Below are 27,595 nucleotides of genomic sequence, written 5' to 3' on the forward strand. Positions count from 1 at the left end.
TTGCACAGGGGGTTATATTCTGTTCTACAAAGTGTTCAGTTTTATCAGTATTTTACTTTTTCTGCAGTTCATTATGCCTCTTCAGTAGCTCAGCTTTTTGGGGGACATGTGTGTGTGTGTGATTCTTTGTCAACACTTTTCTGGTAGGCTAATGTGTAGCACATAGAAAGAAATCATGTGAGATTTGTAGGATAATAATGTTAATGATAATAATACTTTAGCATTTATATGGTGCTTTTTTTTCTAAGTGCTCTAAATGCTTATCTCAGTAATCCTTACAAGAAGAGATTTAGCAAGTGTTATTCATTAATTCTGCACTACAGAGTGTCACATTTATTTATAAATTCAATGTCAGAATTCAGAGTAGAATTTGGAATTAATTTTTCTTTAGGGAAACAGTATATTTCTAGCTCTTGCAGTGTATGTGATATTTATTCATTCATTTTTATTCCCTCCATTGTCTAAGGGATTAAGAGTAGCAAACACAACAGCACCACCCTTGCTTTATCCTCCCAAAAAGGGTGAGATTGAGGAAGTGATCAGCCCAACATCACTCAGTTCTTTAAGTTTTATGGCTGAGAAAAAGTACTTCCTTTTATCTGCCCTAAATCTCCTACCAACCAGTTTCATGGGATGACCCCAGGATCTGGTTTAATGAGAGAGGGAGAAAAATGCCTTCCTATCCACGTTTTTTACACCATCCATAATTTTGTACACCTCTATCATGTCCTTCGTTTACTTGCCTTTTTTTCTAAGCTGCTGAAACCTTTCCTCATAGGAAAGTTGCTTTGGCCCCTTGATCATTTAGTTGTCCTTTTCTGCACTTTTTCCAACTCTGCAATATCCTTTTTTAGGTGTGGTGACCAGAACTGCACACAGCATTCTAAGGCCTCAGCGAGACCTATGGGTCTAGTGCGACGGAGAGGTGAGGATCTCACGATATTGTTATCGTGAGATCTCCCCCTCTGTTTACCCGCGGTGCACGACGACCTCGGAGGGAGAGGACGTTGCGCCCGCCATTTTGTTTTTAAAGGAGACGAGCACAGGAGCGCTCGTATGCAAATAGTAAGTGTTTTTTTTATTTAGAGCTATTTTTCTACTCTCCCACCCCACCCCCGATGGGCACAGAGCTCCTTATGAGCTCTGCACCCCGTGCGCGGTTCCCAGTTCCTCGCGAGTAACCGTGAGGAGCCGGGACAAACCACGACACCCGCCCACACGTTCCGCGGTCTCAAGACCGCAGAAAAAGCGGGCTGAAAGGGTAGGGCGATATCCCGGGGAAAGGGAGGGATTATCCCTCCCTGCTCCCGGGATCCCCTGTGTGTCATGTGGATGCACAGGGATGATCCCAGGGATCGCCCCGGGATATTGCCCCGTCTAGCTATGGCCTCTGTGTGTTTGCACCATAGATTTGTATAAGGGGAGTATGCTCTTGGCAGTTTAATTTTTAATTCTTTTTCTAATTATACCTAACATGGAATTTGCCTCTTTCACAGCCACATACACTGGGTTGACATTTGATGGAGCTGTTCACCACAAACCCAAGATCTCTTTCTTAGTGGGTAATTGCTAACTCAGATTCTGTCATCTTATACTTAAAGTTGGGATTTTTTTGCCCCAACATGCATCACTTTACACTTGCTTACACTAAGGCCTTAGCTAGACCAGCGTTTATCCCAGAGCGAACCCCGGGATCATCCCTGTGCGTCCAAATGATGCACAGGGGATCCCGGGATCAGGGAGGGATCATTCCTCCCTGGCCCCGGGATAAAGCCCTGCTTTTTCCACAATCTCAGGCTGAGCTCAAGACCGCGGAGCATGTGGCCCATTTACGTGGGTTTACCGGGCTCCACGCGATTACTCGTGCAGAGCTGGGAGCCATGCACGGGGTGCAGCACTCCTCAGGAGCGCTGCACCCATCAGGGGTAGGGTTCGGGGGAGTGGGGTAATGACTTTATTTTTTAAAAAAAGCCTTACCTTTGCACACGAGCGTTCGTGTGCTCCATCTTCTTTAAAAATAAAAAAAATGGCGGGCACAACGCCTCTCTTCCAGAGGTCGCCATGCCTTACATGTAAATGAGGGCGAGATCTTACGTTAATCGCAACGCAAGATCACCTGTCCTCCATCCAGGATTATCCAGTAGGTCTAGCTAAGGCCTGAACTGCATTTGCCATTTTGATGCCCACTCTCTCTCTGTTTGGAGCTCCTCACAATCCTGTTTTGTTTAACCACCCTAAATAATTTTGTGTCATCAGCCAACCTGGGCATTTCACTGCTCACTCTTAATTCCATAGCATTTATGAATAACTTGGAAAGCATTGGTCCAAATACAGATCTTTGCAGATTCTTTAATCAGCTTCTGAGCCTCGGAAATCGCACATTTCCTCCTCCCTATGACAAGGATGCAAGTGTAAAGGCGCGTATGCGGCATTTTGGATGAAAAGGTGATGCTTTGCACAGGTGTACTTCAATTCTTAGTGGCTCCCATTTAATTCTACAAGGAAAAGTAAACAAGCTGCTATCTAGGAGACAGTTCAGTGTGTGCAAAACCTGTTAAGCTCCCTTTAGTGGCACTTATTCAGCAATCTTCCTTAACTAAAGAGACCTGTTTCTGGTCAGTGCTTGGATGGAAGACTGCCTGGGAGTCCTACGTACACCACCTTGAGTTCCTTAAGAGAAAGGCAGGATAAAATTAGTGAATACATTTACAGCCTGCTCTCCATCTCTGCAATGTAGAAGCCCTCCGTCTGCAAACATGAACTGCCCATCAGCTATGTTGGGCATTCTACTCATAAAATGAAATATATTAGGATTCTTGGCAAAAACAATAAATAAATATTAAACATTTTTAAAGCTTTCTTTTTCCATGAGAAAACAGTAATATGGGGAGTCTTACTTGACAAGTGACATTCTTATGCAGATCTTACTTGTTTATTAATTTGCCCCCATTGCTTATCCAAAAGGAAATAACCCCAGATGTGGTTAGTTTTGCATTGCCTTTCTAAGATGTTGTGGAATCTGCAATTGCTAGAATTTCCACTTTTGTTGCATATGAGTAGCCTTTTCTTTATGCAGAATTCTTTGCTGCAACAATAGTTTAACAACCAGAAAAAAAACAAGATTGTTGTTGCAAAAGATCAGTGTTGCAAGCAAGCACTTTGTAAAGCTGCCATAATGATATGGCAGCTAAATAAAGATAAAAGAAAGACTAAACATTCCATGGGCAATTTTTCTCTCTGTTACAGGCAGGAGAAACTCTATAGATTTCAACTAATGACAAAAATCTGATTCTAATCTTACTTACATATATACGTCAACCTTAAAGTAACTCCATTGACATTTTCAACTTGTACACCAGAGTGAGTATTATCAGAATTTGGATTCGTATAGCTCAATAAAATCAAACACTGTCTAGAAGGCGGTCATAACTCACAATGAATAATATTAATGAAGTGAGTAGTTTTCTGCAATTCCATAGGGCTTCTGGCATGTCTGACCAACTATTCAGCACAAGTAGCAGATGTATAATCAAGCTCTTGATTCATTCACACCTATATTAGGCTGAGTTGGCATGATTATATAATAGTAGTAAAAATAATTACTGATCATTATACTGGCTTGGGGCATGGGGCATATTTGTTGCAAAGATTCCTTTGGAATACAGTGCATTTCATCTCAAAGATATACATTTTGTTTGGAAAGTATAGGATTTGCCACTGGTATTTATGTAAAGCAACTAAAAGACAAATTGTCTGATGGTTTCTCTGATCAAAATGTAAACATACAATTTGGAGTCTTGTATTTGCAGCTTTACTTCAAATATGTGAACAACCGCTGAAATTATTAAAAATATACTGCTATGCTTTTACCATGCCTGTTGCTGTTTACATTGGTTTCAGTTGATTATGGACATGATTTAAGAATACTTGAGGAATTTTATGTCCTGTTGATTTCAAGAATGTACTTCCAACCTATTGAAGGAATTGGTACTTCAGTGTGCTTAACTTTGGCTGGACCGTGAAGAAATGGGAAAAGAATTCTGGAGAGAATTCCCCCCATTCCCTGCTCCAAAAGTATGGGATGAAAACAAATGGAAATCTGAGGAACAGTTGAAAATATATATTTCATGAAATATTTTCTCTTTCATTAGTGCTTTGAAAAGCAGTGTTAATATAATAATAGTATCAGAGCCATTTGTGTGCTTCAAATCTCTTAGATCCAAGAGTCAAGGGCAGTAATGTTAGTGATGGCATCAATGCTATTGACCTATATGACTAGGCTCCTGGGTATCTGAAGGAACGCCTTTCCCTCTACCAGCTCGCTCCCTGTACACTTTGCTCTGAAGGGGAGGCCTGTCCCACTGTCCTATCACTGGAGGAAATACATCGAGTGGTGAAATGAGATAGGGCCTTCTTCTTGGTGGTGCCTTGACTTTGGAATGTGTTGTCCGAAGAAGTACACCTTGCACCAACTTTACTAACATTTCGTTGTCAGGTTATTTGTTTAACCCAGGCATTCATGAGTGGTTAGTTGCTGCCACAATGAAAAGGATTTGACCTATTGTTGATTATTTGTTTTCTCTGCTATTAATTGGTTTTATTAAGTTTATTTTTGTATTTTGTTGTTGGTTGTTTTTCATATTGTTGTTTTTTTATGAAGGATATAAATAGAACTAACTAGCTAACAGAGGGAGCAATCCTATCCCCCAGCCAACATTGTTATCTTTTCGGCGCCAGATCAAGACTTTTCTCTTCTCCCAGGCATTTAACAGCATTTAACAACATATGCGAAGTTTGTTTGTTTTTTAATGGACCCCAGAACTGTTGTTGTTTAAATGGATACTGTTGTTTTATACTGTTGTTTTATAGTTTGATGGTTTTAAATTTTGTATACTTTTTAATGTTCACTGTTTTTAACTTTTGTAAACTGCCCAGAGAGCTTCTGCTATGGGGCGTTATATAAATTAAATAAATAAATAAGGAGACATAGGATTGTTCTGTTTCCTGGCTCCATAGACAGGCCTTCATGTTTGGAGGCAGGAAACTGTGCTCCCTTCCCCCTCATAACTGGTGTAGAGAGATGGGGAAAGGGAGGCATCCCCATGGGCGAGGAGGGAAAGAGACTGGGAATCTGGGGCTAGAGGTATGTCCAGCCATCCCTGCTTCTTTCCCTCTCCATCCCTGAAGCCTCCACTAGAGCTTAAAAATTAAAAAAATGAAAGCTTCTTCTTAGATTAGGAAAATATCTTTATATACTGCAGCCAGTCGTAGCAAGGAAGGCTGGCTACAGCCCTGTTAGGAAATAACCGTCAGCATTATTTCAGAGTTACAGCCATTTTTGTTCACAAATATCTGTTAGGACTGCCTGAAGCTGTGCGAACTGTGGTCTTAAAAGTAAATAAAAATATAATATAATTTACACTGCTTCTGATAGATATGGGGAAAGGACAAACAAAAGGTTATTCCATGACCCTAAACTTGGAAAGTATGCTTAGGTCTCCTGGTTTCTGTGATTTCACAAGGTATTTGCCTGCACGTTCAAAGTAGTGAGAGGCCATCAGTGGTGCGTTTGATGGTCTCGAAAGAGGGCCTTTTCAGTGGCTGCTCCCAGGCTGTGGAACTCCCTCCCAAGGGAGGCTAGATTTGCTGCCTCTCTGCTGTCCTTCTGCTGGAAGGCAGAGACCGCTTTATTTAAGAAGGCCTGTAGCCTGTAAGTGGATCTGTTGGACTGGTTGCAGTTTTTATTAACATATTTTTTTCTGTAATTGTTACATTTTTATTGGGTTTTTTTTAACGTATTGCTTTATTGTTTGAATCTATTTTAATTGTTTCTGTAAGCTGTTTTGACTGTCAATTTTGGGTAGAAGGTGGGTACAAAAATAATAAGTAAATAATGCAGTCTTAAGGGCTAAAATTTTACTTTGGGAGGGAGGGAGGGAGGGAGAAGAGATTCTCAATCTCAAAATGATGAATTTTGCACCACATGCCACATTCTGCACTACCTCAGCATGCTTGTGGAATTGCCGAATCCATAAGGCTCTGGTCTTCTGTAGCACTGCACTTAGCTGTAACCACAAACCTATCTCTATATTTGGCTTGTTAGCTACCGCAGCTGAAGGTGAAGGGGGCACTGGCTGCTTTAAATTCCCTAACTCTCTGTCTCACACAATATTGCGATCTTTTATAGCCTTTGGAATGGAAAAGTATGCTAAACGGTTAAGCATTTTTCCAAGTGGAAGGAAGTCTACCCCCCTCCCTGTGTTCCACACAGAAGCCCGGGTTACTGTTTAAACTGACCCCAGGCTCCGGAGAGGTTAACGCTCTGGCATTAGTCTTGGCACAGAGCTGCTCTATCATCTTCATCAGGAACATCCCAGCGCGAGCCATGTGCATTCTTTCCTGCCAACATAACACGTTTGTGCAGAATATGCACACCCCAGTGTCCACCCTAGTCTTTTAGTAGCAATTAACCTTTCCTACAGGGTTTCCTTTGAAGCTTGCTCATGTTTTTATTGCAAAATAGCAATGAGTTTTTTTTTTAATGAAGGGAAATGTCTAAAGTTCCATGTTACCTAATCTATTCTATTCCCCAACTCAGACATTGCAATTATGTTACTCAATTCCTAATGGGGACAATTTTATGATCTTAAAGAGGTCTGCCTGGAATTCAAAATTGCAACAATTGTGTATATATGACTACCCACTTTTAGGTTTTGTGCAGCTTGTTTCGTGTAGAGATAAATTATGCTGGCTAAGGAAATTAAGGATGCTTTCCTCCCAACATCTGTTTTCATAAGGATTAGGAGATCAAGATGCAAAAATACCTTTAGTACCCATAAGGACTTCTCCCTTTGTAAACGTAGGAGGATACTTTCTGTGAACAAAGAAAGCCTCTCATTAACAGAATGTGTGAAAGTACATATTTTTCTGACCTGCACAGCCTAGGTGATTTGAAACATGTTTAGAAATGCAGTCATAATCAAATTAAACATGAATTATTGGGTGGGAAACATTCTTGCCAATATTTCTCCAATGGTCACTTGCAACTTGAACATCTTGTTTTAGTGAAAAAGTAGCAATGAGCTGTTTTCTTTCATTTAGTTAAAGGAAGTTCTATTTATTTTTGTAACGAGCTACCAAGGAATGTTTGGGCTTCAATGTGGGAGATATTCCAAAATCCATATTAGGGCAACACCTTTATTAGGCCATCTCAGAGATCACAAAAACGTGCAAGCTTTCAAGATCTCTAAAGCTGTTCATCAGTCAGAAAGCAAGGTGTGTGTGTATAGGGTGGGAAGAAATAAGTTGTCTTTATGGATTGTGACAAGAGTAGGTTGCAGACATTCAAATTAAGCTCTACCAGGTTTTGTGATGGTTTGGGGTGAAGAAACAAACAATTAATTGTTGATTGTGAAAATATAACATTCAGCTGTTGGAGATATACATTCTCACATCCTTGATCATTTAATATGGTGTTTAGTAATGTGATGCCCAATTTAGGAAGATCCAACCAGAAGACCCTTATAGAGTGGATTTCTGCATTGAGCAGGGGGTTGGACTCAATGGCCTTGTAGACCCCTTCCAACTGTGCTATTCTATTATTCTACATGTAACTTCTCAGCTTCCCTACTAACCTAAACCTTTGATTCTACCATTCCTGTATATCAGGGATGACCAACCTTTCACCTAAGGGGTCACTTTACTCCCCAAACTTTAGCCAACCATAGAATAGCATTACATACGTAATGTGGAACATTATACCAGGTCAGAATATTTATCCATCTAGCCTAGTATTGTTTATCTGTTCTGATGTCAGTTCTCCAGGGTCTCAGGAAACCAGAGCTTGAACCTAGGATCTTCTGTATTCAAAGTAAGTGTTCTATCACTGAATGAAGATCCCACCCCAAGTATGTGAGCAAATATGTTCATTTACACATATTTACAATATTACAGGTAGCTGTAATACAGCTCTACATTGGTGTGTAGAGTCTCTCTTTCTTATAACTTGAGGGACCAGATAAATGTATTGTTTTCTATGCACAAGTCTCCTATGCACACTTACTTAGGACTAATTCACAATGAACACTATGGGAATCACTTTTCAATAAACATGCATAGGATTGTGCATTCTCTAAAATGTATTAGTTTTGTGGTGTGACTGAGACCTTGTCTACACATGCATCAGAATAAGATTTTCAAATGCTTCCTTATTTTTGTTATTTTTAAATAGAAAACCGGCATAGCTATAGATTCTACACAGTCTACAGTTCTCACAGTCTACATGTTTTGACTGTCATATACAGAAGCCATCATGCAGAGATTGTTTCACAACCTGCAGTTCAGCCCTAACACAACCTGTCATCCCTTATGTAAATTATTTATCAGTAATGTTCATAGCTATTTTCAGGGTTCATCTACACCAAAGGGTGTAGCAGCAGGGAGGGTGAGGATCACGGACTTACCTGCTTCTGCGATCCTCCCCCAGCTTCTATCCGGAAGAGGGATGCCGCGGGCACTATATATATATATATATATATATATATATATATATATATATATTTAGATGAGCCTATTCACGTGGCCCCAATCCAGGGGGAAAGATGTCTTTTTTAAAAAAACAAAACAAAAACCTCCATGGCCAATCCCCCCACTATCCCATGGGTGGCGAAATTGCTGTTCCCCCACCCCCGAAGGGTACTGAGCCCCCCACGACAGCTCTGTGCCCGTTTTGAAAGCTGGAGGAGGGAGGAAGAAGCTGGGACTGTCATCCACACCCCTGCGGAGCTCGTGATCTTCCCGAGACCGTAGGAAAATCAGGATAACTGAGGTCCCAGTTATCCTGGGGAAAGTCTCTGCCCATTCCTGGTTCCCCTCAGGATCCCCTGTGCATCATATGAGTTGATCCTGGGATAACTGCATAGTGTAGACATGCCCTCAGTTATCTGAAAGTCAGATTTGGGTGCTACTAATGGTAGTTTCCATGTTCCCTTTTCAAATTCCACAGTGGACAGGAATGATTTTATAGGGTTAACCAGCTACAACACTTTTTGGAGACGTCAAGCCAAGCCTTGGTCATTCGTATGTTACCGTAGTTCCCTTGCAGGTTGGATTCTTGTAATGCACTCTATGGTCTTAGCTAGACCTAAGGTTTATCCCAGGATTGTCCCGGGGTCATCCCTGTTCATGTAAATGACACACAGGATATCCCAGGAGCAGGCAGGGACGATCTCGGGACGATCCTGGGATAAACCTTAGGTCTAGCTAAGGCCTATGTGCGGCTGCCCTTGAGAACAGTCTTTAAACATAAATTGGGTGAGAATGCGGTTGCCAGGCTTGTGTCTGGGGTCGGCAGGATAGATTATATTATATTAGCCAATTTTGTTTGAACTTCATTAGCTTCCAATTTGTTTCCAGGCTCTATTCAATGTGCTGGGTTAGATTTTTAAAGCACTTAAAGGCGTGAGGCCATTTTATTTCAAGAATTGGCTCTTCTCATCTGAACCTGCTAAATATCTGTGCTCATTGTCCCTTTGCCAACAGAAGTGCGATTAGTGGGGACAAGACAGAGGGTCTTTTCAGTTGTGGTATCTAAACTACAGAATAGATTCCCAAAAGACATTTTGGGAATGTCTTTTAAAAGCAGGCCACTTTGCCTGCTTTTAAACAGGTGTTAAAATTGCTCAATTCTTACAGGCATTTTTTTAGGCTCTGATGATATATTTTTAGTCTACTGTTGCTGGCATTGTTTGATTGCTGTTCGTTTGTTTTGTTTTCTTGTTAATTTTTAATTTTATTAATAATTAAAGCCACCTTGAGTATGAGTTTGTTATAGAATGGTGAGATATAAATGTAGAAACAAACAATTCTCCAACAAGTTACTTCCTTTATTTTTTAAAAAATCACATTGTAGGAAGAATATCTACACATGACAGCTGCAAAGACTCATGGTTGTTAGAAACATAATATACATGAGCATACTTTAAAGGAGGAACAGGTGTAGGACTTTCCCATATCTCATCTTTAGGTTGTACATTTGTTATAAATTGTCAAAAACTGTAATACTATGTATTATATCCAGTGATGGCTTTGCCTGAGCAGAAAATATTTCCACTCATGCAAGTTGGGAAACCTGATTATTGTATATCTCCCAACCCACTTAAGCCTTTTATCCCCCTTGAAAAACTGTTCCTGAGTGTTGGGGGAAGCTCTGGAACAGAATGGGATATAGTGCAAAGGGCTGCAAGAGGTAGGGGGATTGGTAAGAGTTGGCTGTCCAGAATGGCATAAGTTGAATTACTTTCCATAAAAGCAAAGTCACCATTGCCTATATAAACAAAAATGATGGCTAATGCATGACAGAGGCCTTAGCTAGACCTAAGGTTTATCCCGGGATTGTCCCGTGGTCATCCCTGTTCATGTAAATGATGCACAGGGGATCCCGGGAGCAGGCAGGGACGACCCCGGGACGATCCCGGGATAAACCTTAGGTCTAGCTAAGGCCTTATATGTGATAGCATATGATATACAGTCAGTTTGTCCAAATAGTACTCTGGCACACCCAGTCATTTTGCTCTTAATGTTTGGAATCCTTTTCAGACAATGAGTGTGTATATGAAAGCTTCCCTGAGATTCCTGTGGAAGAAGCAGCTGAAAATGATGGAGAACCAAGCACTTTGTCACTCAGTATCCATGATCAATCTTCTCCGGCAACATCGAGTGAAGCCTTCACGCCAAAGGAGGGGTCTCCTTTCAAAGCTCCAATATACATTCCTGATGACATCCCAATTCCATCAGAGTTTGAGCTTCGAGAATCAAATATTCCTGGAGCTGGATTAGGGATATGGACCAAAAGGAAGATTGAAGTAGATGAAAGATTTGGACCCTATGTAGGAGAACATCGTCCAAGTCTTAAAGATCCCAGTAATGGATGGGAGGTAGGACAATGTATACATTACTATTATCATCATCATATATGTCAGATTACTCATCGGTTTGCTTTTGATAAAGATAGCATTCTTTACTGCAAATATTTTTGAAAATAAAATTTAGGAATATATAACATTACAGCACTGGACCTATAATGTGATGTAGAAGTGATGCGTAGAAGTGCGTAGATGTAACTTTCTATTTCTCATACTTCCTCCTACATCAATTTCTCCTTTCTGCAAATTCAAATGTCTCAATTAGGAGGAATGATGGGGAGCAGGGAAAGGTGATCATTATCTGAACTTGATTGTTTTGATTGTTCTGTGGATATTTTTCTTTGTGGCCTTCTGGTGTGGTTTTGAATGTGTCACATAACAGGAAAATGTATCCTTTCATGAAAACAGGTGGCATTATTTGAAAACTTTTTTTTTTAATTACCAGAGAATTTTGTAAATTAAGAGCAATTTATTTATTTAATTACATTCATGAATATTAAAGACATTTCTCAGTAATGTACAAAACTAATAAGTCTTCATACCGAGGAGAAGATTACTTTCCTGGGACTGCCTGTTGGAAAAGGTGTGCTTTCAGTTGGCACCAAAAACATAGAAGGAATAATGCCTGCCTAATTTGTAATGCTCAGGTGTTCCAGGAAGTGGCCGCTATGATACTAAGGCCCTTTCCAAACCTTGCTGGACCAAACCTCTGAAATTTTGGCTACCAGGCCGGTAGGGGATCAGGCAAATTTTTTTAGTTTATGTTTTTCAGAATGATGTTGACAAAAAAAGTCTTTTTTGCAATTTGGAATAGTAATAGAATTGGGAAATTATTGTAACTGTCAAAGGCAGTAGAAGACATTTCAGCAAGCCCCCGTGGGAAACAGATCTATTACTTTACCTTTAGGAGTGCTGAAAATGAAAGTGCTTTATGGATGCTATGTTGAGCTTCTTAGTGTGAGATAGCCTGGATTGTTATGTACTTATTATCTCTTCTAGCAAGGCTGGTCATAATATTTGTGGCATCACAGACCATTCATTAAAATGACACCCCTACATGTCATCCAGGAAAGTTAAGGCCTAGAAATTCTTCCACATCGTTCCTTCCTGTCAAACCCCAACAGGATGTTCTCCAGTTTCTTTTCGTTCTCACAGGTGGGCTGACCCATCACTCCCCATATATAGCCCTTCCGAAATTCCGTCTTGCCTCATAATGGCTCTGGCTGTATCTCTTCCACTCACACAACATGTCTGCCCTTAGAAAACATCAGACCAGGCCTACTTCTTTCTTGAAAGCATCAGGCTATCTATCCTCTTTTCACCCAGAGCCAGAAAAATGTGTACCTCGTGGAAGAGCTTGAACTCCTTCTAGAGAACCTACAGATTGAAGCATTAACATTTTGCCACCTACAAACACGTAAGCGTTATGCTCATCCAGTGGCAGCGCGAACGTCGGGCTATCATTTTACTTCTCTGAATGCCATGCCTTTTTAAAACAAGTCCTATGGTGGGGAAAACATCTGTTCTTACTCTTTTCTCATCTCTCTTATATATGCAGAAAAGCCACAAGGTGGCTCTTTATCACTTTATGCTTTGATTCTGCTTATTGTGTGGCAGTAAGGTCATGCCTTCTCAAGTACATCATCTCATAGTTCACTGGGGTCATTTCATATGTTCTTGTCGATTTTTTGGAGACAAGGTACAAAGTACGTGAGACCAAATGTATTTAACTGTACAAATGAAAATGGCATGTTGAAAATAACAGAGACCTCTCCTCATATTGGACCGATCCAGCATTAAAACCATACATTTTGACACATTTTTGTATATATTTATTAGCTTTAACTGTGCAAAGTAGAATAGAACCCGATTCTCCATCTTGTTGTTTAAGAGGGAAGGGGCATATGGTTTCCTTTGTTCTTGTTCCTGGCAGTTTATGATTTTGTTGCCTTGGACGCTTTATGTATCCACAATTCAGTTGAGCATTTAGTATTAAAATATAAGCTTCACATTTGAAAGTATTTTACAGATATGAGCAATATTTGAAGACATATACATCTTATTTTGCGAGTAGTAAACAAAGAGTATCCAGGTTGGAACATTTACAGCTTGAAGTTGTTGTTGTTTAAAACTGATCTCTAATAATAATAATAAAAAATTAAATAGGACTATCTCCTTATAGGGCAGATGTTAGGATAAAAAGGTACTGGGACTGTAACTGAAAACTATGAAGCAGTGTGAAAAAAATATATGCTACATACTCATGTCCTACCTACACTATAGAATGTAATTTGGCCTCATTGCTTCCCGGTGATATCCATTCAAAGATTTGGCCCATATAAGATCTCTAAGATCATGTCAGTTCTTGTTTGTATGCTTCAACTATTATATGGGTTGTGCTGGGACAAAAAAACCCAACCCTGTTGTGACATAGTTATACTCGGGTTATAATTAGAGTGCTGTAGAGCATCTTAAATGAAAAGCTATAAATTTGAGTTTTATCTCAGTTTGTGGGTCCAAAGCTGAGCATCATCTAATCAGGTATTGGTTGGCTAAAGTATAAATCGAACAAGAGGTCACCAGACAAGGTCAAAGGTCAAGCTTTTTTGCAGTTTGTCATTGCACTTTACTATTTGCCAGCAGGCTAGTCATACATTGAGGCCAAGTATCTGTAGCTCATTGAGAAAAAGAAAGCTGTTTGCTTCTTAATCAACAAATAAAACAGACTGTAAACAGATGTCAGCAATTAAATAAAAAATGAAAATAAGCAAAGACACACATAATTTGTGATTTCACCATTCTCTGGTCCTGAGAAAGATGCTCAAAGTAACTACTCAGAAAATGCTGTTTTCCAAGAAACCTTCAAATATGTCCCTAGTACTCTCATAATTTGTATATGCATGTGCACGGATGCACACACACACACACACACACACCACTTTTCTGTAGCTTGTTGAACATTTTGGTTCCTCCTGTTCTGTGGTTTGAAAGATTTAATCATCATGTTCATGGAGACATAGCTGATCCCTAGTGGTTTTTGGATTCATTGTATACTAATGCTTGGTTTGGATATTAGGAAAGTGAAAACAGAAGGCATCAGACATAAAATATAAAACACAAAATAAAACACACCACATTTTATTCCAGTAAGGGAGAATGACTTCCACCGTAATCAGAGGGGCATTGATAATTTGCATGTTTTAATTAATCAAGCAATTAATTAATTAAAATGAACTAAAATATTCATCTTTAAAACCACAGGTAATAGAGTGTCTTTGAAACCCCAGAATACATTTAAACATTCAAAATATATGAAATGCAAATTCAGTCTATGAAAATGCAAACTCAGAGAAGAAGAAATACTCATGCTTGTAGTTTGGTAATCTGCTAGGCCACGGATTGCCAACTGGCAGCCCACAAGGTGACATTATTTGTCTCACATAACCTGGATGCTGCACAGATGAGCAGAGAAGTGACACTTCCCAATGTTCACTCTTTGGGCATTTGTGAGCACAGATGCTATGGCCAGGATGAGGTTGACACAACTGGATTGTCTCTTTGCTGCTTACCATGATGGGGATAATCAGGGGAAATCCCCAGTGACTTCACTCCCTAATATTATAAGGAGAAGTAATCCCAACCCTTTTAGGCTCGTCTCACTTGTGGTGTGCACAAATGAACTAGGGCATTGCTAGATGGGGCGATATCCCGGGAATTGTCCCAGGATCATCCCTGTGCATCCACATGATGCACAGGGCATCCCAGGAGCAGGGAGGGATGATTCCTCCCTTTCCCCGGGATATCGCCCTACCCATTAATTTCGATTTTTCCACGGTCTCAGGATGATCCCGAGACCGCGGAACGTGTGGCCTGCCATCGCAGTTTCCCCCCAGCTCCTTGCAAGTAACGCGAGGAGCCGGGAATGGGGCACGGAGCTCCTGAGGAGCTCCGTGCCCATCGGGGTGGGGTGGGGGAGTGCGAGGGTGTTTTTTTAAAAAAAACTTACAATTTTGGTGGAGCGCTCGTGCGCTCATTTTCCTTTTAAAAAAATAAATCCAAAATGGCGTCCATGATATCACACGCTGCGTGTAGACGAGGGCGATGATCTTGCGATCATAAAAACATGAAATCGTCGCCCTCCACCCTCCTCGTCAAGACGTGCCCCTAGTTTCCCAAGCCATTGGGCAGATACGAAAGAGAATGAGGCGAAGACTGCAGCAAATATTTTAGGAATGTTCTGGAAAACATTTAAAGAGCAATATTTGGTGCAAATTTACCATAAGATAGTACCCTTGATAGAAGATTATGTAAAATTATTCCATAGACTATTTAGATTTTTTTTACAAATAAAAGGCAAATGCACATGGAAACAAAAATATACGCCTGGGACAATAATTGTATTCACTTAAATGTTAAATGAGCAGAATCAAGAATCATCATTTGCAAGCATCTTTGATCTAATTTTAAAGATAGTTATTTAATGATAGGATGATGAGACTAAATTAAATTTGTGTGAGACACAAAAGTTCAGGTAAGTGTGAGAGTATGATTAATTTGTGTTATACATAGCATTCAGCAATGACACAAAATTCAGCAATGACACAAAATAATACATATAATTTATTAAGAACTGTTAAGGTTGGCACATTATATTTTAAAAGAATATTCCTAAGCATGAATCACCTTCCAAAATCCCCTGGGTGAAAATGTGATTTGTACACCTGACAAATGTTTTAAATCTCTTCTTTTTTTGACTAAAACTGATTAAATATTCCTCTTTCATGGCACAGATCTCAGATGAAGGCAGTAATGTTTCTTGATGAGATTGGAAAAATTCAACAATATACAAGCCCCACTGCAAGTGTCCCACTATCAGATAAACATACCAAGGTTCACCTCTCCTTTTTACTTCCTAAAAAGCGGGAATGGAGAGGGTTTTACTGGAGTTGTCAGAAGGGTTTCTCCTGGCTCCTTTTCCTGGCACAGAAACAGCCTTGGTCACCCTGTATGGTCACCTATGTTCAGACAGGGGCAGTGTGACCCTGTTGATTCTCCTAGACCTTTTGTGGCTTTTGATACGATCAACCATATTATTCTTCTGGGGTACTGCATAACAGTAGTTTCAATCCTAGTTGGATGATCTGCTCCAGAAGGTGGTGCCTGGGGGACATTGCTCAACCCCATGGATTCTCCAGTATGGGCTTCTGCAGGGGTCAGTTCTGATCCCCTTACTATTAACATCTACATGAAAGGATTGAGAGGAGTCTTCAGGAGTTTTGGAGTGTGTTGTCATCAGTATGCTGATGATACACAGTTCTATTTCTCCTTTTTATTGTAATGAGTGACACTGTGGCTGTGCTAGATGAGTGCCTGCCTACCTGCCTGCCTGCCTGCCTGCCTGCCTGCCTGCCTGCCTGCCACAATGGACTGGATGAAGGCTAACAATCTGTAGCTCAATCCAGACAAGACAGAGATGTTGTTAATGGATGGTTCTTCTGGAGGGTTTTCAACTTGTTCTGGATGGGGTTGCACTTGCCCTGCTCAGGTTTGTAACTTGGAGGTTTTCCTGGAGTCATCTTTGTCACTGGAGGTTCAGGTGGCCTCTGTGCCAGAGGGTACCATCTTCCAGCTTTGGTTGGTGGCCCAACTATGCCCTTATCTGGACAGGGATAACCTGACCTTATTAGTCTATGCTGGTAACCTCAAAGTTAGATTACTGCAATATGGACAACCATCTGGACAACCAGCAACCATCTGGACAACCATCTGTCAGGGATGCTTTAGGGTGGATTCCTGCATTGAGCAGGTGGTTGGACGCGATGGCCTTGTAGGCCCCTTCCAACTCTGCTATTCTATGATTCTATGATTCTATGGTTTACATGGAGCTGCCCTTGAAGATGGTTCAGAAGCTGCAGCTTGTGCAAAATGCAGCAGCCAGATTGATAGCGGGACCAGGTCTGAACATATAACTCCAATTTACATTAACATTGATCAACAGACAGCCTGCTTGCACTGCCTGCCTGTACATTTCAAAGCCTAATTCAGAGTGTTGGTTTCGACCTATAAAGCCTTGCACAGCTTACTACTGAAATACTTGATGGAGTGCCTCTTCTGGTATGACCCTACCCATACACTATGATTGTCATTGAAGGTCCTCCTCTAGGCACCTCTTCCAAGAAGAGTTCAGAGGATGGCAACAAGAGAGAGGGACTTTTTAATGATGGCTGCCTGATAATGGAATACATTTCCTTTAAATTTGTTGGTTGTTTTTATGCTCTTCATGGTTTTAATTTTTGTGAACTGCCCAGAGAGCTTCGGCTATTGGGCGGTATAAAAATGTAATAAATAAATAAATAAATTTCCTAGTGAAGTATGCCTGGTGCCAAATTTGTCATCCTGTCAGCACCCAGATTTATTTATTTATTTATTTATTACATTTTTATACCTCCCAATAGCCGAAGCTCTCTGGGCGGTTCACAAAAATTAAAACCATCATAAAACAACCAACAGGTTAAAAACACAAATACAAAATACAGTATAAAAAGCACAACCAGGATAAAACCACGCAGCAAAATTGATATAAGATTAAAATACAGAGTTAGAACAGTAAAATATAAATTTAAGTTAAAATTAAGTGTTAAAATACTGAGTGAATAAAAAGGTCTTCAGCTGGCGACGAAAGGAGTACAGTGTAGGCGCCAGGCGGACCTCTCTGGGGAGCTCGTTCCACAACCGGGGTGCCACAGCGGAGAAAGCCCTCCTCCTGGTAGCCACCTGCCTCACTTCCTTTGGCAGGGGCTCACAGAGAAAGGGCCCCTGTAGATGATCTTAAGGTCAGGGCAGGTACATATGGTTAAGACTTTCTTCTTCTCTCAGGCATATTGATAGCATATAATAATTTTTTAACTGAGATTTTTTTTTAATTTTTGATTTTTTAGAATTGTTTTTATATGTATATGGTTTTTATATTATATATCGTATTTTATGTTTTTAAACTTTTGTAAACCCCCAGAGACTTTTTTGGCTGTTGGGCAGTATAGAAATGTAATAAAATAATAAAAATAATAAGACCCATTTGCAGAAGCATCACTATAGAATTCAGGCAATTTTTCAAGAAATAATGTTTGGTTTCACTAACATCAAATTGCTCAAACCATGTGGATTAGATTGGATTGGATTTCATACAAATGGCTGTCCATGTGTTTAGGCCTCCATGTGTTCCCTGGATCTGAAGTAGATCTAAACTTATGCTTGCCTTTATTGTGCGTGCTAAGAAACAGCATGAGAAGTGCTGCCCATGCTGGATCAGACCAAGAGTCCATCTAGTCCAGCACTCTGTACACACAGTGACCAACCTGCTGTTGACCAGGGACCAACAAAGCAGAACATGGTGCAACAGCACCCTTCCACCCATGTTCCCCAGCAACTGGTGCACATAGGCTTAATGCTTTGGATACTGGAGGTATCACATAAACATCAGGGCTAGTGGCCATTAATAGACTTCTCCTCCAGGAATTTCTCCACCCCCTTTTAAAGCCGTCCAAATTGGTAGCCATCACTACATCTTGTGATAGTGAATTCCATAATTTAACTATGCGCTGTATGAAGACGTACTTCCTTTCATTTGTCCTGAATCTCCCACCAATCAGCTTCATGGGATCACCCCGGGTTCTAGTATTTTGAGAGAATAATAATAATGGCAGTACATAAATACTAATCCACATTGAAGCTTTCATACAGTTCCAAAGCCTGACGGAACTATACTGGGCAGCATATTCTTAGGGAGGAAGTTCCACAATGTTGGCACAAATATTCAGAAGGCCATATTCCATGCAGCTTCCCACTTTATTTCAGATGGAGCAGGCATGTGCAGCAGGGCCTGCAAAGAAGATCTTAATGTGCAGCTCACCTCATATGGGAGTAGAGGGCCTTTTATCAGAGGTGTGATCGACACTTTGCCAAGTCTCTTTCCTATGCTACTCCACTAAAGTATATATTCTGGAAATCACATGGGACCGCCCAATGACGTAGTTACTTCCCATGCTGATTTTGGGAGTAGCTACCATAAAAGCTGCTTTTTTTTTTATTTTCTCCAAAATAAATATATGTTTGAATGTAGTATTCAGTGTAGTATTTAGACCATAGCTGTAAAAAATATTGTTATAGGGATTAAATATTCATAGTAAAAGGACAAATCTTGGCCAGAATGCCAAAGGGCGCAATCCTATGCATGTTTTGACAATAAACATCATACGGAGAGCCAGTGTGGATTTGTCAGGAACAAGTCCTGTCAGACTAATGTGATCTCATTTTTTGATCGGGTAACCTCCCTTGTGGATTGTGGGAATGCTGTGGACGTCATATATCTTGACTTCAGCAAAGCTTTTGACAAAGTGCCCCATGATATTCTGTTTAACAAACTAGTTAAAAGTGGGCTAGATGGAACAACTATTGGGTGGATTCACAGTTGGCTACAGAATCGGACTCAAAGAGTACTTATCAATGGAACCTTCTCAAACTGGGGAGAGGCAACGAGTGGGGTACCGCAGGGCTCAGTCCTGGACCCAGTGCTCTTCAACATTTTTATTAATGATTTGGATGAGGAGGTGCAGGGAATTCTTATCAAATTTGCAGATGACACAAAATTGGATGGGATAGCTAATACCCTGGAAGACAGAAACAAACTTCAAAGTGATCTTGATAGGCTGGAGTGCTGGGCTGAAAACAGCAGAATGAAATTTAATAGGGATAAATGCCAAGTTCTACATTTAGGGAATAGAAACGAAATGCACAGTTACAAGATGGGGGACACTTGGCTCAGCAATACTACAAACGAGAAGGATCTTGGAATTGTTGTAGATTGCAAGCTGAATATGAGCCAACAGTGCGATATGGCTGCAAGAAAGGCAAATGCTATTTTGGGCTGCATTAATAGAAGTATAGCTTCCAAATCACGTGAGGTACTGGCTCCTCTCTATTCGGCCCTGGTTAGGCCTCATCTAGAGTATTGCGTCCAGTTCTGGGCTCCACAATTCAAGAAGGACGCAGACAAGCTGGAGCGTGTTCAGAGGAGGGCAACCAGGATGATCAGGGGTCTGGAAACAAAGCCCTATGAAGAGAGACTGAAAGAACTGGGCATGTTTAGCCTGGAGAAGAGAAGATTGAGGGGAGACATGATAGCACTTTTCAAATACTTAAAAGGTTGTCACACAGAGGAGGGCCAGGATCTCTTCTCGATCCTCCCAGAGTGCAGGACACGGAATAACGGGCTCAAGTTAAAGGAAGTCAGATTCCAGCTGGACATCAGGAAAAACTTCCTGACTGTTAGAGCAGTACGACAATGGAATCAGTTACCTAGGGAAGTTGTGGGCTCTCCTACACTAGTGGCCTTCAAGAGGCAGCTGGACAACCATCTGTCAGGGATGCTTTAAGGTGGATTCCTGCATTGAGCAGGGGGTTGGACTCGATGGTCTTGTAGGCCTCTTCCAACTCTGCTATTCTATGATTCTATGATTAAGACTAGAGATAGATGGAAAATGGTCGAAGCTTTGCAGAAGGCCAAACTACAAGTTACATTAAGCACAGGCTTTTAAAAGCAAGCTTACAGCTGGCAACTCTCAATTGTCAAATCTGAATTGGGATCGCAGCTGGAGGGTTGTTTAACCCTTAACCACTGCAACGGTTTCCTGCCAAGAATCCCCCTTGAGGCAATTTGCCTCTCTCCCCCGTCCCCCCCATGTTATTGCAGGTTGGGTGGGGGAAGGTCTCAGTTTTGATCTTGGGAATGGTAAGGTCTGGGAAGTGTAAGCATTTTGGTGGTTGTATGGCTGTTTTGATTTTTTTTAAAGTGTGTGGCTTCTTCTAAGCATACTTTTTTTTAAAGCACATGCTTAATGAAACATGTAGTTCATCCCTGAAAGAAGGGAATATTCTAACACTAGATGAAAAGTTTATTTTTCCTTTAAAGAATGATGTGAATATTGTTCAGCTCCGTAGGAAGATGCAAAACCTTAAAACAGAGAAAAATACAGAATAATCATAAAACTGAATTAAAGAAAACTGACAGAGTCTCATAATTCTTCCCATTAAATAAATGCATGATAAAAAAAATTATTATGAAATGACACATTATGCAAGCGGGATTCAAAGATGAGTTCCTTGCGTTAAGTACAGTAGATGCCATTAAGGAAAACAGTCAATATGTCACTAAGCCACAGCCTGTAAAATTAAATTGATTTGGTAAATGTAAGTAAGATAGATCTGTTTGCTTTCATCATCAATTTTGAGGGGGTGAACAGGTGATGTCACCAACCTGGGAGCGATAAAGATGCAGGACCATCTGGAAAGCTTGGTGATGGATGGGCAACTGCTTTTGGATGGTGACAGTGCTGTGGCACTTTGTCACTTGGGATGCAGTACTTAATAACTTTTCAATACCATCATAATAAATTTCACTGCCTTATTAATATAGAAATGGTGAGTTATTACTGCGATGGCCATTGTAAATTACAGGAGATGCAGCTGTCAAAAGCTGATTGTTTGGGCATGTTTCCTTAAGCAACGTCGTTGATTTGGGATATTCAATGCATGTCTGTATTAAGCGGAGTTTATTGCTCTTGTCAACGGGGTGGGGGTGGAAGCATGGTGTTCAAAAATTATATTAAGTTCTTTATAAAATAAAGTTTAAGACACTTGCTGAGTTTTCTTCTAATTTGAATAAAGTGGGGTGCTAAATCATCTTTAATATAAAGTAATATATGCAGGCCATAATATGAAATAATATGTAATATTTAATATGAAATAATATATGTAGGCCATAATAATGTCCTCTAACTGGAATAGAAAATGCCTTTTGGAAGGTCTGGATAATTTGTTCACTCATCAAAACAGTGAGAAAAGCAGCAAAATATTCGCTTTTAAATTAACTGGTTACCTTTTATTTATTTATTTTAAAAAATCCTTCCATTCTGTAGCTGAATCAAGTAGGAGGCAAAAAAATTGAACAGATGTAGCTAATAGCATCCAGTGACAAAGAAATATGGGCAAAATTATAACCATGTGCCATGAAATAGTGGGAAGGAAAGATCATCTGGGTGTGTTTGATGAAAGCCCTGGACTGCTCCATGACACGGACATCAGTCTGACGCCTCGAAAGAAACAAAATGTGTAGATAGATGGAAGCAGAAGATGAATGATCCAGATCAATCATTTAGCACTATTCAGCTTGTTATGCCATTGTTCTATAGGAAGATAATTAAATCAGTGATGTCTTTCTTATTTGTTGAAAGGGTGGCACAAACTTGTAAAGAATATCAAAAGCACCTCAAACATATTATTCTTAAAAAAAAAAAAAAGAAGCATACTGACTTCGCTTTTCAGACTTGGGCTTTGTGAGTCTTTAATTAAATGTCTTTTCTTTGCGTTTCTGTAACCGCTGAAAAGAGAGCCAGCAGTCTATTAACAGGCAATAAAGTTCAGGAAGCCTACAACTAGTTTCTTGGGTCAGAGGTGAAAACTGCATGCAAAATGAAACAAAGGTGTGTTTTGATGGCTCAACAAGCAGTGAAGAGACAGAGCGCAAGTACACACTGGGAGAGTGTGACATTCTTAAAGAGAAGCAAGGGAGAAGCTGCCTTGTTCAGTTAGTTTACAGCGAAACTAACCAACAGTGACTTTGGTCATTATCTTTCAGATGGTGGCTTTGGTATTTTGGTGCTTTGGCAAACTACCAAGTACTTGTTCTCCCCAGCTTACGTTCTCCCACTTGTGCACCACAGCTTGTAGCTCCTGGGCCTCTATTCTGCCATCCGGCCCATTCCTGTGGCTTGTCAAGACCCCCGCAGAGCCTCTGCCATTCCTCCCCCATTCCCACAGCTCCACCAGACAACTACTCCCTGATGGGGTACTCAGCTAGTCTTTCTGTTTAACCTCCTTTCCTGCCACAGATTAGAATGAGGATAAGGGTCTGTCAACCTATAGTTGCAGAATCTCTCTCTATAATTGTGTGTGTATGTATGTATGTGGGGGGGGGCGTGATCACAATCAGCGTAAAGTTTTGGAATAGGGATGGATGAATCTGTCACTTTCAGTTTCTCTCCATTTCTAATTTTTCCAACTTGAAGTTCATTTTGTCCCGTTCGCACATCCATTTGTGTATTTTTTTTAACATTTCCATGAATATTCACAGATATTTTCATGCATATTTCTCTGAATATACACATTTTTCCTAACATACAGTTTTTGCAAGCAATTTTTCATAATATAATTTTATTTATTTATGTAAATGTGATTTTGTATTTTTATATTCTTGCATTTTTATCTTTTTATTTTATTTTAAATTATCTATTTTATTCCATTTATGTACAGCTCATCTTTTTACTTGTATTTTATTTTTCTATGTTAAATTATGATGGCTTATCGCTTTTAGCAATAAAGATTTCATTCATTCATTCATATTTATTATTACATTTATATCCCATCATCTTTCCTCTTGCATGGAACCCAGGGTGGCTTACATGGTCCTTTTCCTTCCCATTTTATACTCACAACAACCCTGTGAGTATAGATAGACTGAGTTTCAGTCGCTGGCTCAAATTCAGCCAGTGAGCTTCACGGCCATGTGGGGACTAGAACCAGATCTCCTGAGTCCCAGTCCAACATTTAAACCATTACATCATTTTGGCTCATGGTTTTATACATTTTTGTACAATGCAGTTTTGTACACTTCTTTCACTAATATATGGGTTTTTTTGTGCACATTTTCCTCTAATATATGCGTTTTTCTATGCATTTGTTTAATTGGAAAACTTCATTGCAAATTTAAAGAAATGTGAATATGGATGCATGACTGTGTTTCAGTTCACATATTTGGAAAATAAAGTAAGTTCACATTAAAATGTAAATTGAACAAATTTCAGAAACACAGAATGCTGCACTCACCTTTTATGAATGTCATGTTTCATATGTACAATTTTAGGGGCGTCATTTCTGATGTTTTTGCGAAGTTTTATTCTGTTTGTTGCTTTGATCCTTTGAGGTGTCACACTGGAAAGATATTCTTTAGGACATGTACAGTGTTTCGACACCTGTGCTGGCAAAACATTTTCTACTCTGTGTGTGTGTGTGTGTGTGTGTGTGTGAGAGAGAGAGAGAGAGAAAGAGCATTTCAGCCAATCCATTAATCCTGAGTCAGTATGTTACCCAGGCAATAGCCACCATCATTTTTAACAGATGATAAAATTGTTTTGCTGCTTTTAATTGAGTACAGAAAGGAGCAGGATGGGACAACTCACCTACCTGGTAACCAAAAGGAGTATTGATGTTTTAGCTCTTTAGCCTAAACTGTACCTTTTGATGGCACAGTGATAAAGAAGCACATGGATATTTTATTGTTAAATCTATATAAGAACATAGTAACACAAGAAGTGCCATGCTGGATCAGACTGAAGGTCCATCTAGTCCAGCACTCTGTTCACACAGTGGCCAACCAGCTGTCAACCAGGGACTAACAAACCAGGCCATGGTACAACAGTACCCTCCCACCCATGTTCTTCAGAAACTGGAACATACAGGCTTAGTGCCTTGGATACTGGAGGTAGCACATAACCATCAGGGCTAGTAGCCATTGATAGCCTTTTCCTCCAGGGATTTATCTAACCCCTTTTTAAAGCCATCCAAATTGGTGGCCATCACTACATCTTGTGGTAGCGAATTCCCTAATGTAACTATGTGCTGTGCGAAGAAGTAACACAGGAAGTGCCTTCCTTCACAGCAAGAGTACTTTAAGTGGCTCACATATGAAAATGTTTTAATAACACAATATTAAAAAAAAACACCAATAGGATATAATAACAAGTAAAAGAGATAGCAGCAGCAGTAGCAAAAAGTGTGATTTAGCCAGTTCCCCCAAAGATCCTTTAGGACAAAAGTCATCCTCTAGGACAAAAGCAACAGTCCTATACATGTTTACTCAGATTTAAAACCCATTATATTAAAAAAAGAAAAGAAAAAAGGTCTGACTCTCAGAGCATTAGCATGCATGGAACTGCAGTCTTAATTAATCTTCAGAAAGTCATGGGGCATTTGTCTTTCCCTAAGGAAGGTGCCACTGAAATCTTCATCAGAAGACTTGGAGCAGGAACTCCTCTGAAGATCTTAGCATCTGGGAAGATTCATATCGGGACAGATACTTCCTTATCTGATCTTTGCTAAGATTGTCGCTCTCATTACAAGGAGATAATGGTCAAGTTCCTGCCAGTCTAATAGGCTCCTTTCCCCCCTTTTCACATAGAAGTTACTGGCTTCCACAAAGTTCTGTGGGAGAAAGCATAAGGCTATTGCTGATGACACTTTTTTACTCTATGCATTCGTTCATTTGAATTATTTATATAGTGCATTTCAGTATAGAGTTCCAAAGCAGTGTACAACCAAAAAACTAGAATCAATCAAATTGCAACACATCAAAAAACCCTAATCCCCTGACATTAGGGTCGCCAGGGTACGGAATGGGGTCAGTTCCTTCCTGTCCACATTCGACTCTATCTCAAGTTGCAGCCCCTTCCTCTTCTCTTGTGGTGTAAAAGACTTCTATTGATGTATATGGAAAGAAGGGCTACAGCTGGGGACAGAGTTGAGGTAGAAGCAAAACTGAAGCTCTTAGAGGTGGACTCTGTTGGCCCAAGTGGCAATAGCGGGGGAAACATCTGGCCCACATTGACAACCTTGTCACAGTTGCAGTACTGTAAATTTTTCTAATAGAAGTCAATGGGAATCATTGGCTTCTGTTTGAGACATTGCATGAGGACAAGACTGTAGTGCTAGGGATGGTTGCATTTGTTCAGATATTTATATCCTGCCTATCACCAGTGCTGCATGGTTAAAAGTTTAAAGCATGGCTAACAGACATTTATTTAAAATACAATTCCAAACAATTAGATAACATACATACATACACCCCAACAATATTTATTTATTTATTTATTTATTGCATTTCTATACCGCCCCGTAGCTGAAGCTCTCTGGGCGGTTCACAAAAATTAAAACCATAAAGTACAATTTAATAAATAAAGCAGTAGCAAGATAAATAAAACATGAAACATGAAACAGCAATATACCAGCCTTTAAGTTATCTCAGCTAAAAGGTCTCTCAAGTTATTTTTTTAATGTGGCACTAAAATGAACACAGGAGCAGTGGCTGTCTCAAGAAAAGTTATTTCTCAGCATGAGCATCACCAGCAAGAAGGCCCTGACTCTGGTAGACACCCTCCTAAGCTTCAAAGATGGGAGCACCCAGAACAGGGCCTCCAATGTGTCCCACACATTTATTTATTTATTTATTACATTTTTATACCACCCAATAGCCGAAGCTGTCTGGGTGGTTCACAAAAATTAAAACCATAATAAAACAACCAACACATTAAAAGCACAAATACAAAATACAGTATAAAAAGCACAACCAGGATAAAAACCATGCAGCAAAATTGATATAAGATTAAAATACAGCGTTAGAACAGTAACATTTAAATTTAAGTTAAAATTAAGTGTTAAAATACTGAGAGAATGAAAAGGGCTTCAGCTGGCGACGAAAGGAGTACAGTGTAGGTGCCAGGCGGACCTCTCTGGGGAGCTCATTCCACAACCGGGGTGCCACAGTGGAGAAAGCCCTCCTCCTAGTAGCCACCTGCCACACTTCCTTTGGCAGGGGCTCACGGAGAAGGGCCCCTGTAGATGATCTTAAGGTCCAGGCAGATACATATGGGAAGAGGCGTTTCTTCATTCATGTTCCTGCTGAAAGAATAATAAGCTCTCATCCTCTTGTTATGTTTTATATTGGAGTATGATAAATCAATAATGTTTTCAGTGGAGGCATGCCTATACTTTCTCTGTGTTCAGCAATATGCAGTAGATATTTGACCTTTGCAATCCAGTATTTGCTCTTCATAGTAGGAAAATCAAAGTACTCATTTTCTCAGTCAAAATAAACTTACTGAAAAGGTCTTTCAAAGACAGATTTCCCAGCTTTCTCCATTTGTGCTGAGCATTCTATCATTATTTTAGCTTAAATGAGAATTTTCCACGTTCATCATGCTCAGTAGATGCCACAATTGCTTCTGTCTGCTTTGAATCTCCTCCTTATATAGAAGTCATTGCATCCCTTTGAATTCCATGGGAGTTTATGGAGCTCTAATTGTCAACATAGTTGGGGTGGGAGCTAACCTTGATGCCCGTCTCTGATACTGAGCTTACTGGTACCAGGGGGAGGTTCTGACACAAACTCTCAACAATGCATATTCTAGATGCTTGATTTTCTTCAATAACAGTCAATGAGATCCCTTTATTTATTTATTTATTTGTGATGCTTTTATACTACTTAATATAATAAAATCCCTCGGTGGTTTACCTATAAATATTAAACTCAGGTTTAAAATACAATATTAAAAACAGTTCCAATTGCAAGAATAGTACTGCGCAACACAAGAAGCAGCAAGATGGAGCAGCGTGATCAGTTTAATTACGATTTAAATTTATCCTATAAGAGAAGGAGAACTAGCAACATGAGGAGAAAATTAAAAGAGCTGCTATCTGAGGTTATCACTGAGGTGGAGGCCAATATCAAGATGTAGGGCAGGTTTTTCTCCCTCAACTTTGGCCATAGCTAGATGGGGAGAAATCCT

At 40.0% G+C, this 27,595-nt stretch overlaps 1 protein-coding gene across 1 annotated transcript in view; it reads left to right on the forward strand.

Moving 5' to 3' along the window:
* Positions 1–11,635, forward strand: part of LOC134402466 (histone-lysine N-methyltransferase MECOM-like) — a 284,837-nt gene extending 273,202 nt beyond the window's left edge. Inside the window, exons 2-3 of the mRNA XM_063131922.1 lie at positions 10,597–10,934; positions 11,570–11,635. Coding sequence (XP_062987992.1) covers positions 10,597–10,934; positions 11,570–11,635 — 404 coding nt within the window. The remainder of the gene's footprint in view (positions 1–10,596; positions 10,935–11,569) is intronic.
* Positions 11,636–27,595: the final 15,960 nt, after the last annotated feature.

This window comes from Elgaria multicarinata, chromosome 8, assembly GCF_023053635.1.
Source record: "Elgaria multicarinata webbii isolate HBS135686 ecotype San Diego chromosome 8, rElgMul1.1.pri, whole genome shotgun sequence".
Classification (NCBI taxonomy): Eukaryota; Metazoa; Chordata; class Lepidosauria; order Squamata; family Anguidae; genus Elgaria; species Elgaria multicarinata.